At 45.0% G+C, this 15,077-nt stretch overlaps 1 protein-coding gene across 13 annotated transcripts in view; it reads right to left on the bottom strand.

The window, feature by feature from the left end:
- Klc1 (kinesin light chain 1) overlaps window positions 1-15,077 on the bottom strand; it is a 41,292-nt gene that overhangs the window by 20,225 nt on the left and 5,990 nt on the right. For all 13 annotated transcript variants that reach the window (XM_090344913.1, XM_090344915.1, XM_090344911.1 and 10 more), the window contains exons 2-7: window positions 10,696-10,957; window positions 9,329-9,559; window positions 6,255-6,333; window positions 4,544-4,769; window positions 1,727-1,814; window positions 1,103-1,204 (exon numbers count right to left, since the gene is read on the bottom strand). In XM_090344913.1, the coding sequence (XP_090201039.1) occupies window positions 1,103-1,204; window positions 1,727-1,814; window positions 4,544-4,769; window positions 6,255-6,333; window positions 9,329-9,559; window positions 10,696-10,956 (987 nt within the window). In that variant the 5' untranslated portion in view covers window position 10,957. The remainder of the gene's footprint in view (window positions 1-1,102; window positions 1,205-1,726; window positions 1,815-4,543; window positions 4,770-6,254; window positions 6,334-9,328; window positions 9,560-10,695; window positions 10,958-15,077) is intronic.

Below are 15,077 nucleotides of genomic sequence, written 5' to 3'. Positions count from 1 at the left end.
CAAGGCTAGCATTCTACCACTTGAGCCACAGCGCCATTTCCAGCTTTTTCTGTGTATGTGGTACCAAGGAATCAAACCCAGGTCTTCATGCTAGGAAAGCACTCTACCACTAGGCCAAACTCCCGGCCCCTGCAGAGACTTTCTGGTGGTTAATTAAAGACAACAATCTTGTTGGGCCAGGAGATAGTGGCTCACACATATAATTCCAGCTATTCACGAGGCCAAGATCTGAGGATCACAGTTCAAAGACAGCTCCAACAACAACAACAAAAAAATCCCGTGAGATTCTTATCTCTGATTAGCAACCAAATTCCAGAACTGAGGCTGTGGCTCAAGTAGTAGGGTGCTAGCCTTGAGCACAAAAGCACAGGGACAAGACCCAGGCCTAGGACCGGCACAAAAATGAAGTCTCAGACTTTCCTGCCTGGGCTGGCTCTGAACCACAATCCTCAGCTCTCAGCCTCCTAAGTAGCTAGGGTTACAGGTATGAGCCACTGACAACTGGTAATTACTTCATTTTCTTTTCTTTTCCTTCAACAACAACCTCTTCTTCTTTCCTTTTTTCTTTTTGCCAGGCCCAGGGCCTGAACTCAGGGCTTGGAAACTGTCCTTGGGCTTTCTCAAGGACTTGAGCACAGCACCACTTCTGGCTTTTTCTGTGTATGTGGTACGCAGGAATCGAGCCCTGAGCTTCATGCATGCCAGGGAAGCCACTAGGCTAAGCTCCTTGCCCCTTTCTTCATTTTCTTAAGGGCTGTGTTGTGAACTCATTTTTAAACTGAAGCACTTTCTTTTGACAAGCACATATCACTGTCAAATGCAGTGTCCCTACACTGTCTCCTTGTTTCTGGGTTACCATAGGAACAGCAATTGGCACACTGGGTGCTCCTATCCTCAACACACATTCCCCTAACATAGGCCTCATACAAAGACTGGGCAGGAGGTATACTGGTCTTTGTTTGGGAACTGTTTGCCTTTTCAAACAAGTTGCTTCCAGTTAATAACCAGTAGTGACATATCATAGTGTTCAGAATTTAAAACTGAACCGTTTTTCCCAAAACATAAAAATCTCAGAGAACAAGAATTCTTCCCCATTTCATACCTTTTCTCTGATCTCCAGGGCTCTTTTGCACAATGGCTCAGCCTCTTTGTACTTCCCTCTTTTACCATACAGCACAGCAAGGTTGTTCAGAGTTGCTGCCACCTGCCAACACAAAATGCCATAAAGAACCACTAGAAATGTCGTAAGGGCAGCGCACACCCCAGAGGGATGCACCATCTACACACAGTGCAGCTTCCTCCTGGGATAAGAGGGTGGAACAGATCACAGCAAGTACCAGTGTAGAACATGAGTCTGAAATTAAACAAATCAACATGATCTGATTTCTTCAATTTCCCAATCAAAACAGATCACTATATGTCTGACCAGATTCTAATAAAGACACAGTATAAACTCTTGAGGACAAATCTCAAGAAGAGCATGCAATTTGATTACAGATAAGAAATTACAGCTGGTGACCATTCAAGGCAGTGGCCATCAACACATCAGGAATGACTGGCATGTGTAAGCGTCAAGAGTGGCTGCCACAGAAGCTTGTCACTACCTGTGCCTGCTTGGACAAGGTGGCTCTCAGACCTCCCTGTTGAACTTGACGTGGGATGAACTGGACAAAAAAGCACTAGGGAAAATCAAAAGTAAAAGACTGAAAGAATCAAGTATACAAACCGCGGGATGATCTTTGCCCAAAGTTTTTTCACGGATAGCCAAAGCATCATTCAGTAGATTAGCTGCATCTTTGTATTTGTTCTGATCCCTAAATTGAAAAATACATTAAACGCTTAGATGTACATTACAAAATCAATCTAATCAAACTAGCCATTTATTGGTGTTAGGGATTAAACTCAAGCTCATGTATGCTAAGTACAAGCTCTACCACTGAGCTATAACCCCAGACTTCTAAATCCTTTTGTGTATGTGTACATTTTAGGGTTTTGTCTTTTTTTTTGGGGGGGGGGGTCATGGGGTTTGAACTCTGAGCCTGGGCACTGTCCCAGAGCTCTTCAGCTCAAGACTACGGCCCTAGCCCTGGGCACTCTTGTGGGGAGCCGGAGCGGCCGCCATTACAAGATGGCGCCTGTTCCCTGCCTCGCTCCTTGTAAACAACTTCTTAGTTCTCCTTATTTGGTATGTGAGTGCGGAGCCTTTGCTCGTTCCACTGAGTCTGCGCGTATGACGTCAGAGGCCTGACCAATCCCGAGTTTTAAAATGGCCCTGGCAACAGAGCAGCCAATGGCAAAAGCCCCGTGTTCCTTGATTGTATATAAGCAGCTGCATTTCCCTGCCCCGGGCCCCTCTGCTTCAGCTCTCCCTTCAATCAAGTTGCTCTTCAATAAAGCGTGATACGAGAAGGATCCTCGGGTGGTGTCCGTTCTTCCCTGCTGGTCAGGGGTGCCGGGCGCCACACACTCTCCCTAAACTCTTCAGCTCAAGCCTACAGCCCTACCCCTTGAACCCCAGTCCCACATCCCATTTCCTAGTGATTAATTGGAAATAAGAGTCTCACATTCTTTAGTGCTCAGGCTGGCTTTGAACCAGATCCTCAGATCTCAGCCTCCTGAATTGCTAGGATTACAGGCATGAGCCACTGGACCTGGCTATGCTTTACTTTTTATTGTTATTTTAAAAGTGATATTATATAAAGGGAATACAGTTATACGTAAATCAGGAAAGGAGTACATTTCCTTATTATCCCCAGTTGTAGGGCATCAAATCAGGGCCTGACCACTGTCCTTGGACTTTTCTCAAGGCTAGAGCTCTACCCTTGAACAACAATACCCCTTCCAGCTTTTTTCTAGGTATGTGGTGGTGAGGAATAGAACCTTAGTCTTTGCGCATGCTAGGGAAATTCTACCACTAAGACAAACTGCTGATCCTGTTTTGGGTTTGTTTTTTTTTTGCCAGTCATAGGACTTGTATTCCAAGGCCTGGGCACTGTCCTTGGGCTTTCTCAAGGCTAGCGCCTACCACTTGAGCCACAGCACCACTTCCAGCTTGTTTTATGTATGTGAAACCAAGGAATCGAACCCAGGGTTTCATTCATGCTAGGTGAGCACTCTACCACTAGGCCAAATTCCCAGCCCAGGAGTACATTTCTCTTTTTAGACAATGTAACCATCCTAATTGTTACCTCCCACATTTACATAAATCTTACTTTCTTTTTCTGTTTTTTTGGCTAATCCTGAAGCTTTAAGTCTAAGCCTGGACACTGTCCATGATCTCCTCTTTTTTTTTTTTTTTTTTGCCAGTCCTGGGCTTAAGCTCAGGGCCTGAGCACTGTCCTTGGACTTTCTCAAGGCTAGAGCTCTACCACTTGAGCCTCAGCACCACTTCCGGCTTCTTTTTATGTGTATGATACCGAGGAATCGAACCCGGGTCTTCATGCATGCGAGGCAAGCACTTTAACCACTAGGCCAAACTCCTGGCCCCCATGATCTCCTTTTATTCAAGGCTAGTGTTTGACTCCTTGAGCCACAGTGCTACTTCTGGCTTTTTCTGTGATTAACTGGAGATAAGAGTCTGGTGGAAAGGTGGAAAGCGGCGGTGATGCCTCAGGCCTGTAATCCTAGCTACTCAGGAGGCTGAGGATCTCGGTTCAAAGCCAGCCACCACCCCGCCCTACACACACACACACACACACACACACACACACACAACGCGCGCACGCACGCACGCACACACAAGGACCTGAGACTCTTATCTCCAATTAACCTCTAGAAAATGGGAAGTGGGGGTTAACTCAAGGGTAGGGTGGTAGCCTTGAACTAAAGAGCTCAGAGACAAAGCCCAGGTCCAGGGGTAGGGCGTAGGGCAGTAGCTTAGAGCTAAAGAACTCAGGGACAGCACCTTAGGCAGAGTTCAAGCCCCATGACCCACCAAAAAGCAAGCAAACAAACAAACAAAAAAAAAACACCTATCCTTATAGATGGCAGCAGAGCGCTCAAGTCCTGGGCCAACTTTTCTCCACACTGCCCCACCCCCCCCCTGCTCAGGATGTGTCTGCAGAGCCCTGCCTTCACCTAGCTCTCATACAGGTGTCCTGCTCAGAGACCAGACCTGCTTTGCCCACAGACCCACAAATCCCCACAGGTGCCCATGGCACAGGGGTAAAAGAGGCAGAGAAGGTAAAGGGTTTATAAGTAGAATCCAGAATTTCAAAGACAGAACAAGCCCTTAGAAGGTAGGGAGGATACAGATACAAGAAGGCCATCCCAGGCCAAAGAAATTCTGGACCAAAAGTCATACCTGAACTGGCCTGGGTGGAAGTATTGTAGGCTATCCCAGAAAAGCTGACTTGGTGGGAACAGGCAGCATCTGCTCCTGGTCAAGGTAACCCTTACCACAGAGCTGGCTGAGTGCTTGGGGTTTAATCCTAGGCTATTTGAAGATAAGTAGATAATAAAAACTGTTCACACCATTCCTAAAACCTATTTCAACATAAAGTCTGTCTCTAGGTTCAATTCAGCACAAAAACCAAAGGACTACCTGTACACCAGGGCCAGGATGTTGAGCATGGTGGCCACGTCTGGGTGGTCATGGCCTGAAGTCTTCTCCAGGTCCTCTAGGGCCTGCTTGCAGAGTGGCACAGCCACTTCGTAGCGCCCCTGGGACGCATACTGGATCACCAGGTTGTGGAGCGTGCGCAGCCGTGCAGGAATCTCGTAGCCTCCTTGCTGGGCGGCGGCAGCGGCACTGCTATGCTGCTGCTGCACTGCTCGAGGAAGACACATTTCAGAGGGTGTAAGGACAAAAGTGGAGGCCAGCAAACTTCACACTTCCCCATTACCTGGATCAAGCCTGCCCCTACACAAACACGTCTTTTCTGAGTAGATCTGCACAAAAGGTGAAAGAGGAACAGCTAGTCAGGCTTAGCACCCTGTTGGCTTACCATGCAATGACACTACTCTGGGTGTCAGACTAAGAAGAAGCAGCATGGACTCCTCAACTTCGCATGGACCCACAACCACTTATGCACCGTGTATACACACTACTATATCTTATCATGCACAAACATTCTAAATCTTGTGGGAACAAAGTCTATCCCCTCAGGCATGGTGATGTCTACTCCAATCCCAGCACTTGGGAGGCTCAGAAGGTGATCTCAAGTTTAAGGCTAGCCTAACTACACAGCAAGACCTTTCCTAAAACAAAAAAAAAAGTGATCCTGGGGCCGGGAGTTTGGCCTAGAAGTAGAGTGCTTAACTAGCATGCTCGAAGACCCAGGTTTGATTCCTCAGTATCACATACATAGAAAAAAGCCAGAAGTGGTGCTGAGACTCAAGTGGTACAAGTCTAGCCTTGAGAAAGTCCAAGGACAGTGCTCAGGCCCTGAGTTCAAGCCCCAGGACTGGCAAAAAAAAAAAAAAAAAAAAAAAAAAGCCAGGAAATTGGCCTAGTTATATTACATAGAATAAAAAGCTGGAAGTGGTGCTGAGGCTCAAGTGATAGAGTTCTAGCCTTGAGAAAGCCCAGGGACAGTGCTCAGGTCCTGAGTTTAGTCCCCATGACTGGCAAAAAAAAAAAAAAAAAAAAAAAAAGATCCTGAACCAGGAGTTTGACCAAGTAGTAGAGTGTTTGCCTAGCATACACGAAGACCCAGGTTTGATTCCTTGGTACCACACACATAGAAAAAGCCAGAATGGGGGGTGTGGGGAGGGGAGGGAAATGGGTACCAAGACATGTGAAACGGTATCAATGTATGTGAATTAATGCACCTTCTATCTGGCAAATATCATGTAACCCTTTTACTAATTACAATAAAAAAAAATGAAAAAAAAAAAAAAAAAAGCCAGAATGGTGCTGTGGCTTGAGTGGTAGAGCTCTAGCCTTGAGAAAGTCCAAGGACAGTGCTCAGGCCCTGAGTTCAAGGCCCAGGACTGGCAAAACAGAAAGAAAGGAAGAAAGGAAGAAAGGAAGAAAGGAAGAAAGGAAGAAAGAAAGAAAGAAAGAAAGAAAGAAAGGAAGGAAGGAAAAGAAAAGAAGGAAAGGAAAGGAAGGAGGGGGAAGAGATGGGGAGAGGGGGAGAGAGGAGGAGAGATGGGGAGAGGGAAAACAACAGGGATCCTATACTTGGGATCTGTGCAGCAGGCTACTGTGCTAAGGCTCAAACAAGTATGTCTGAAGGGAGGAAAAGCCCTGCTCCTTAACAGGATGACCCACCCCAGTGGGACAGAGCAGCACACTACTCGCCACTCACTTCCTTGGCCTGGATCGTCCTCATCGTTCGGAAAGAGATCATCCAGCGGTTCTTTAGCAGAATCGGTGTCTTTGTCCTCCTACAAAAGTGATCACAGCACATTTTGGTCTCATTATTATATATCCTGCCTGAAAATCTTGAATGTATAAGTTACTCTAACTAAAACCACTAGGCCATGCTCCTGGCCCACATGATTCTATTTCTATGTCTTACATTCCTGGCCTATGTTCTGAGAAGTCTAAGCATAGCAAACGCTGTGTATAAAGTTTTTTGTTTGTTTTTGCCAGTCCCAGGGCTTGAACTCAGGGCCTGAGCATTGTCCTTAAGCTTTCTGAAGGCCTAGAGCTCTACCAATTGAACCACAGCACTACTTCCAGCTTTTTCTACATATGTGGTATGAAGGAATTGAGCCCGGGTCTTCGTGAACACTAGGCAAGCACTCTACTAGTAGGCCAAACTTCAAATCCCTAAAACAAAGTTTTGTTTGCAACAGTACAGCTCTGATCAGCACAGACATAAAGGTGCTGACACCCTGCACTCAGACCTACTACAAATTACATCATAGGAGCCAAGTCCTATGAGCAGGTAGAAACCAGCCAGATTTAAATCTGTGACACCTGTCTACACACATATCACTGTCTAGTTCAAGGAGCAGAAAGTGACTATACATGGAGAAAACAGACAACAGCTTAACCAGATAAGAAATCAGGATCAACATGGGGAAAGTGAACATTATTTGCCTCTGAAGGAATAACCTTATAAATATACATCCCTTCCCATTGGGATGTACAATAAAAACCAAGAAGTGAATGATAAAGTAATGGGCCTGGTGGCACCTAGCTGCTCATGCCTATAATCCTAGTTACTCAAGAGGCTGAGATCTGAAGATCCAGGCTTAAAGATAGTTCAGACAATCAGAGAGACTCTTATCTCCAATTAACTTCCAAAAAGCCACAAGTAGGTGTAGAGCTCAAGAGGTAGAACACAGCCTTGAGTGGAAAATCTAGCAAAAGAGCAAGACCAAGCTCAAACCCAATTCCAGAGCCAAAAATTAAAATAAACAATATATGCATTCTTCAAAGTGTTTCATGCGTGTCATACTAGATTTTTAGGAAGCACAAAGCTTGTGAGACCTCTCTCAACTAATGAAAGAAATTACATACAGGAGTATACACACCTGTCACCTCAATTATATAAAAAGCATAAATAGAAGGATCATGATCTAGGCTGGCCAGGGCAAAAAGGTGAGACCCTATTCAAAAAATAAACGCAGGAAGGTGAGTTTGGCCTAGTGGTAGAGTGCTTGTCTAACATGCACGAAGACCTGACTTCGATTCCTCGGTACCATATACACAGAAAAAGCCGGAAGTGGTGCTGTGGCTCAAGTGGTAGAGCTCTAGCCTTGAGAAAGCCCAAGGACAGTGCTCAAGCCATGAACTCAAGCTCCAGGACTGGAAAAAAGGAAAAGAAAAAAAGAAAAGAAAAGATTGCTTGGCACAAGTGATAGAGTGCCAGTCTAGCAAGTCCAAGGCTTTGAGTTCAAGTCCTAATGCATGTCACCCAAACAAGGTGATTGTAAGGAAGACAACTAAAAGATAAGAGCTGGAATAAAAAACAAAATGAAGAGACAACTATATGCTATATGCAATATGAACCCAAGATGAAGTGAAAAATGCTATAAAAACTGTCAGTGAGTCAGGAGTTTGGCCTAGTGGCACAGTGCTTGCCTAGAATGCATGAAGACCTGCATTCGATTCCTCAGTACCACATATATAGAAAAGCTGCAAGTGGTGTTGTGGCTCAAGTGATAGAGTGCTAGCCTTGAGGAAGGCCCAGGGACAGTACTCAGGACCTGAAATCAAGCCCAGGACTGTCTGGCAAAAAAACAAAAAACACAAAAACAAAAACAACAAAAAACAATGAACAGGGTAGGGCCTGCAGGTCAGAGAGCACTGAGCCTAGGTAAGTTCCCTTGAGTCTCCTCAGGGGGCAATGTTCTCACTCCAGGGAGCCTCACCCTGCAGGAAGACACCAGGTGTGTGGAAATGACCTACTAAAGACAAAAACAATCACAAGGAGCTATCTTTTCAGATAGCTCTGAGAGTGGGTTCTCCAAGTTTGACATTTTTGCAACATCAAAAGCTTTAACAAAAAAAAAAAAAAGAAAAGAAAAAGCTGGGAGTTTGGCCTACTGGTAGAGTGCTTGTCCAGCATGCATGAAGACCCAGGTTCAATTCCTTGGTACCACATACATAGAAACTGGAAGTGATGCTATAGCACAAGTGGTAGAGCTTAAGCCTTTAGGAAAGCCCAAGGTCTGTGTTCAGGCCCTGAGTTCAAGCCCCAGGACTGGCAAATAATAATTAAAAATAAAATAAATTTTTTAAAAAAGTGTCTCATTCTACAGAATCAGGTCTCCTTTTCTCAATATTCAAATGTTCGAGGGAAATCCTTACCTGGCAGCAATCTCCAATGCGTTTACTCCCACAGCAATCCAAACTACTATCCTCCCACTGAGATAGTTGAGAAGAAATAGAGTAAGCCAAAGAACTGTTCCTATTTCCTCAAATTCACATGCTGTGGGTACTACAAAGGTGGCAGTATCTTTCTCTTTACTTTTGGAAAGTCCTGGGGCTTGAACTCAGGGCCTGAGTACTGTTCTTGGGTTTTTTTGTTTTTTGGTGTTTTGTTTTTTTTTGCCAGTCTTGAGCTTGAGCTCTGTCCTTGGACTCTCTCAAAGCTAGAGCTCTACCACTTGAGCCTCAGCACCACTTCTGGCTTTTTCTATGTATATGATATCAAGGAATTGAAGCCGGGTCTTCGTGTATGCTAGGCAAGCACTATACCACAAGGTCAAACTCCCAGCTCCTATCTTTTTATTTTCAGGGCTCCATGTATACATGAATGCACACTAGAAAGAGAATTGCTATGCCTTATCCAGGTAGGTCCTCCACTGCCAGACACCCAATCATGGCCCTGACACATGGACCACCTGAGGGTGAAGACATACCAGTTCTCTTGAAGAACCTGCTGACCAAAGTGAGGCACAGTACACTCAAAAATGAGCCACTCACCGAGGGGGAAATATCATCATCATATTTCTTTAGCTGGTTCATGAATTCTAAGTGCTTCTTTTCTTCCTCTAGCTGGGCCACAGACTGCTCGCTCTTCTGTAACTTCTGCTGTGTGTTAGCCAATTCATCCCGTAGCCACTGATTCTCCTGGCACAGACGACGGACCTGAGCACGCAGCTTCTGTTTCTCTGACTCAACCGCATTCAGGTGATTTGACAAAGCCATCATCACCTAAGCAGAAGAGACATTTACAGGATGCTGCAGGATGCTACCTGATAAGCACCCTATCCATACATGTTGCTTAAGCTCTAACCAGGTCAGTGGATACCTGTTCTACAGGATACATATGTAAAATCTGCTGCTTACGTCTCCTTTCCCTCCATTCTTTAGGCACAGATTATATACCTGAACATGTTCAAAGGATCTACAAAATACATCTAATCATGCTATGTGAGAGCACCAGAAAGGACTACCAGTAGACACCTGATGCATCTGATTGCTTCTTCAATTTTTTTTTTTTTTTGGAAGGGGGAAATGTGAACTCAGAATCTTGTGAAAGTACTGTAACACTGAATCATGACCCCAGCCCTTTTTACTACTAAGTTATTTTGTTTGGTTTTTTTCTGGGTCATGGGGCTTAACTCTGGGCCTGGGCACTGTCCCTGAGCTCTTCAGCTCAAGGCTACCACCCTACCACTGAGTAGCAACAGCACTTCTCATTTTCTAGTGATTAAATGGATATAAGAGTCTCACGGACTTTAATGCCCAGGCTGGCTTTGAACTGCAATTCTCAGATCTCAGCCCCCTGAGTAGCTAGGATTACAGGCGTGTGCCACTGTGGCCGGCACTACTGGGGTTTTTTGAGCCAGGGTTATAGATATGAGCCCTTGGAGCCCGGCCTGATCACTTCATTTAGAAAAGCAAAACTGTTCCCAGCAGTCTCTCTTGTGCCTTTATTCATTTACTACCTAACTTCAAGGTAAAGAGAGAAGCCAAGGTTCAATGTGTTGAACTTTACATAACAGCTGTGTAGGCTAAGAATGTAGCTTCATGTTGGAGTGCTTGCCTAGCATGCATGAAGGCTTGAGCTGAATTCCTCCGTACTACATAAACAGAAAATGACCAATGTAGGACTGTGGCTCAAGTGGTAGTGCTAGTCTTGAGCAAAAGAAGCTCAGGAACAATGTCCAGGCACTGAGTTCAAGCCCCAGGACTGCCGCCCCCACCAAAAAAAAGTGAATGTGTCATTTGTTTAAAGTACAATATACATGTTGTATCACAATGAAGCCCCACGTACAACTTGCAGTTAAAACTGCTTTTTTTTTTTAACAGATGAGGTCTCCATGACAGTCATAGTCCTATAATACCTGTGCCTCACTCAGACCCAGCTCCAGCATCTCCAGCGACTTCCGGATCATGTTGGATTTTTCCTCCACCAAGTTGCTCTCATCATCCTTCTTTAAACACTTCAGTGTCTCCAGCAAGCTCTGTAAGATGGAGTTGTGTTCATTCTTCAGAGCTTCTAGTCCCTGAATGACTTGCTTCGTCTTAGAGATGATTTCATCTTGTGTAAGCTTCTCCAACTTGTCTTCCTTTATGTATACCATTGTGGACATGTTGTCATACATTCTAGAATGAAAAAAGAACATCGGAGACTTCATTACAAGTTAACTGCTGTCAGATCTTTAAACCATGCACATTTGTAAAAGCTGCATTTACAGGTAGATTATAAACAGAAATGTTTGCAACTTCTAATCTTGAATATGTACTATGTTCTGCATTGTGTGTTTTCCTTTGCAGATCCACTGGATTACTTTCTGGTTTACATCTGAATTGTTTTCTGTGTGATGGTCCTGGGGCTTGAACCCAGGGCCTGGGCACTGTCCCTGAACTTTTTTTTTTGCTCAAGGTTAGCACTCTACAACTTGAACCACAGCACCACATCCACCTTTTTTTGGTGGTTCAAGAGTATAGAATTTTAGATCTTACCTCCCTGAATAAAAAGCTGGGTGCTCAGGACAGGGAGTGTAGCCAAGTGCTAGAGTGCTCATATAAAATGCACAACGCCTGGGTTTAATCCCTTGGTACACATATACAGAAAAGGCTGAAAGTGGTGCTGTGGATCTCAAGGACAGTGCCCTGGCCCTAGTTCAAGCAACAGGACAAGCCAAAAAAAAAAAGGAGGGGCAGGAGTTTGGCCTAGTGGTAGAGTGCCTGCCTAGCATGCATGAAGATCTGGGTTCAATTCCTCGGTACCACATACACAGAAAAAGCCAGAAGTGGTTGCAGTGGCTCAGGGTAGAACATCAGCCTTGAGGAAAGCACAAGGACAGTGCTCAGGCCCTGAGCTCAAACAAAGGACAGGCCAAAAAAAAAGTTAGGTGCAGTAAGATCCTGGTGTCCTAGCAACACAGCAACAGGAATAGACGGACTGAGGTTCAGTCACACAGGGTCTTTCAAAGAGCAAATTAGTATAAAAAGGGCTGGAAGCGGGTGCAGTGGCTCACGCCTGTAATCCTAGCTACTCAGGAGCCTGAGAGTTGAGAATTATGGTTCAAAGCCAGCCCGGGCACATTTCAGTGAAATTATGAAGTGGCACTGTGACTCTAGGGGTAGGGTGGTGACCTTGAGCTGAAGAGCTCAGGGACAGCCCCAACGCTAGAGTACAAGCCCCACCACTGACAAAAAAAATGGGAGGAGGGGGCCTGGAGGGCTGGGAGCATAGCCTAGTAGTAGAGTGCTCACCTGGAATGCATGAAGCCCTGGGTTCAATTCCTCATTACCACATATACAGAAAAAGTCAGAAATGGTGCTGTGCCTCAAGTGGCAGAGTGCAAGCCTTGAGCAAAAAGTGTCTAAGGACAGTGCCCAAGCCCTGAGTTCAAGCCCCAGAACTGGCAAAAAATAAAATAAAAATAAGGGCTAGAGGCATAGTTTGGCAGTAGAGTGCCTGTCCACTAATCCTAAAGCGAAATTAAAATCCAGGATGTTTCTCAAGTTCCTCTGGGGAGGAGGGTAGGGCGAGGGAACTTACTACTAGCTTATCATGCCTCAAGCCCAGGATTCATCCCGGGGGGGGGGGGGGGGGGGGGAATCCTGTATGTCTAAGTGTCTAAGTACTAGAGGGAGGATATGCTCACTTACTTGCCACATCCTGGCACAGACTTCCACATGTAGTTGAAAGGGCACTAGGGCACTAATTTGTCACTTCATCCTTGCCATTTTATACCAGTCTAGTGGTAGAGTGCTTGCCTAGCAATCACAAAGACCTGGGTTCAATTCCTTGGTACCATATATATAGAAAAAGCCAAAAATGGTGCTGTGGTTCAAGTGGTAGAGGTCTAGCCTTGAGAAAGTCCAAGGATAAGAGGACACAGTGGCTCACGACTGTAATCCTAGCTACTCAGGAGGCTGAGATCTGAGGATCAAGGTTCAAAGTCAGCCTGGGCACAAAGGACCTGAGACTCTTATCTCCAATTAACCTCTAGAAAATGAAATGTGGGGCTTTGCTAATTGTAGGGTGGTAGCCTTGAGCTGAAGAGCTCAGGGAAAGCACCCAGGCTGAGTTCAAGTTCCCAGATGCCCCCCCACAAAAAAAAGTCAAGGATAGTGCTCTGGCCCTAAGTGCATGCCCCAGGAGTTGCAAGAAATAAAGGGGAGGGGAGGGAAAAATACACAGCAGGTAACTTCACTTTATAATTAATGCTAGAGAAGGAAAACTAAACCTATTGGAGACAGAAACCAGATTCCAATTGTTTGGAGAAGAGATGATTGATAATTCACAAGGATGGTAGTAGTATACACTATAATCATAGCACTTTGGATTTATGCTTTTTGACATGTTTTAGTGTGCCATTCAAACTAACTAACAGAATTCAGTTAGTATCACAAGCACAAACTTGTATTGCCTTTTATTGGTAGCAGGGTTTGAACTCAGCACTTCCTGTTTGCTAAGCAGCCACTCAAGCCACTTCGCTAGCCCCTTTTTTATTATTTTCAAGACAAAAATCTTACTTTATGCAAGGGCCAACCTGGGTTTAAATCTTCTTTTCTCTGCTTCCACTTGTCACTGGATGACAGTGTACCCAGCATGATTTAAATAGGAGTCTTGCAAACTTTTATGCCAGGGTTAGCCACAAACCTCAAACCTTCATCTCTATCTCCCAAGTAACTAGGATTACAGGCTTGAGTCACCAGCCCCAGCAATGGAGTGTTCTTTTTTTTTTTTTGGGCCAGTCCCAGGACTTAAACTCAGGGCTTAGGTACTGTCCTTAGGCTTTCTTTTTTGTTGGTGGTGGTGGTCATGGGGCTTGAACTTGTCCTTGGGCTTTCTCAAGACTAGCACTCTACCTCTTGAGACATAGCACCATTTCCAGCTTTTTCTGTGTATGTGGTACCAAGGAATCGAACTGGGTCTTCATGCATGCAAGGCAAGCACTCTATCAAGAGGCCACACTCCCAGTCTGGAGCTAAAAAAAATTTTTTTTGGCCATCCATGTGGCTTGAACTCAGGGCCTGAGCACTGTCCTTGGGCTTTTTCCTCAAGGCTAGTGTTCTACCACTTGAGTCATAGCACCACTTCCAGCTTTTTTCTATGTATGTGGTACTGAGGAATCAAACCTGGGTCTTCATACATGCTAGGCAAGCACTCTACCACTAGCCCAAACTCCTGGCCTGGAGCTAACATTTTAAGCTGAGTTATGTGTGGATGTAAAATAGGTTATTTTCCCTTGGCTCTAAAATATCTCCATCACCTCAGACATTAATGCCCAGTCCCTTCTGAGGTGGCTAGACATTGTCCCTGGTAAAACAGCCACTATGGCTACCTCTATATCTCTAGAAGGCAAGAAGTATGAGGACAGAGAGCCATTACAAGCTGTCAAGTTTGATTCTAACAAGAGTCTCTGCTTTCACATGTCAGGCTTTGAACCACTTTGCAACAATTAAAGCTGGAGTCTCTCATGATGCCATATTTGATCCTGTAACTGCCCTTATTTGAGACAGCTTTGCCAACTTCTTCCATTTCAAAAGTGCCCATGCATAAGTGTGCATACCTGCGATCCTAGCCAGCCAAGAGAGAGAAATCCATGAGACTCGTCTCCAATCAAGCACCAATAAGCTAGAAGTGGAACTGTGGTTCCATTAGCCATGAGCAAAGGCCCTGAGTTCAACCCCAAGACCAACACACATATACCAAAAAAGTAGCCATTTCAAACACTCAGTAGTGTTAAGGATATTCTTACCACTTCTTACTGCAGTGTGGCACCTCTGGAACTCACTCCTCTGGCACTGAGAGCAAGCCCTCTAAACAACCCTGTCCCTCCTTTCTGCCACCTCCACCCCACAACTACCCTTCCACTCTGTTCCACAGTTCCAACTTATATATTTCATATGAATGCAATGCTGTAAGATTTGTCACTGTATAGATGGCTTATCTTATGTATCATAGTGTCTTCAAAGCTCATTAAAAAAAATTTTTTGGCCAATATTCTGAACTCAGACAATGACAAATGCTGGTGGGGATGTGGCGAAAGAGGCACCCTACTGCACTGCTGGTGGAATGTAAACTACTACCACCACTCTGGAAGGCATTTTGGAAGTTTCTCAAAAAATTAAAAACAGACCTTCCCTACAATCCAGCCATACTACTACTGGACATCTACCCTGAGCAACATAACCCAGGATATAAGGACACCTGCTCAGCCATGTTCATCACGGCATTATTCACAATAGCCAAGCGATGGAAACA

The sequence above is a fragment of the Megascapheus bottae genome, chromosome 14 (assembly GCF_031878675.1).
Source record: "Megascapheus bottae isolate mThoBot1 chromosome 14, mThoBot2.hap1, whole genome shotgun sequence".
Taxonomy (NCBI): domain Eukaryota; kingdom Metazoa; phylum Chordata; class Mammalia; order Rodentia; family Geomyidae; genus Megascapheus; species Megascapheus bottae.
Note: the sequence above shows the minus strand (reverse complement) of the source record. Positions and strands in the feature narration are given on the sequence as shown.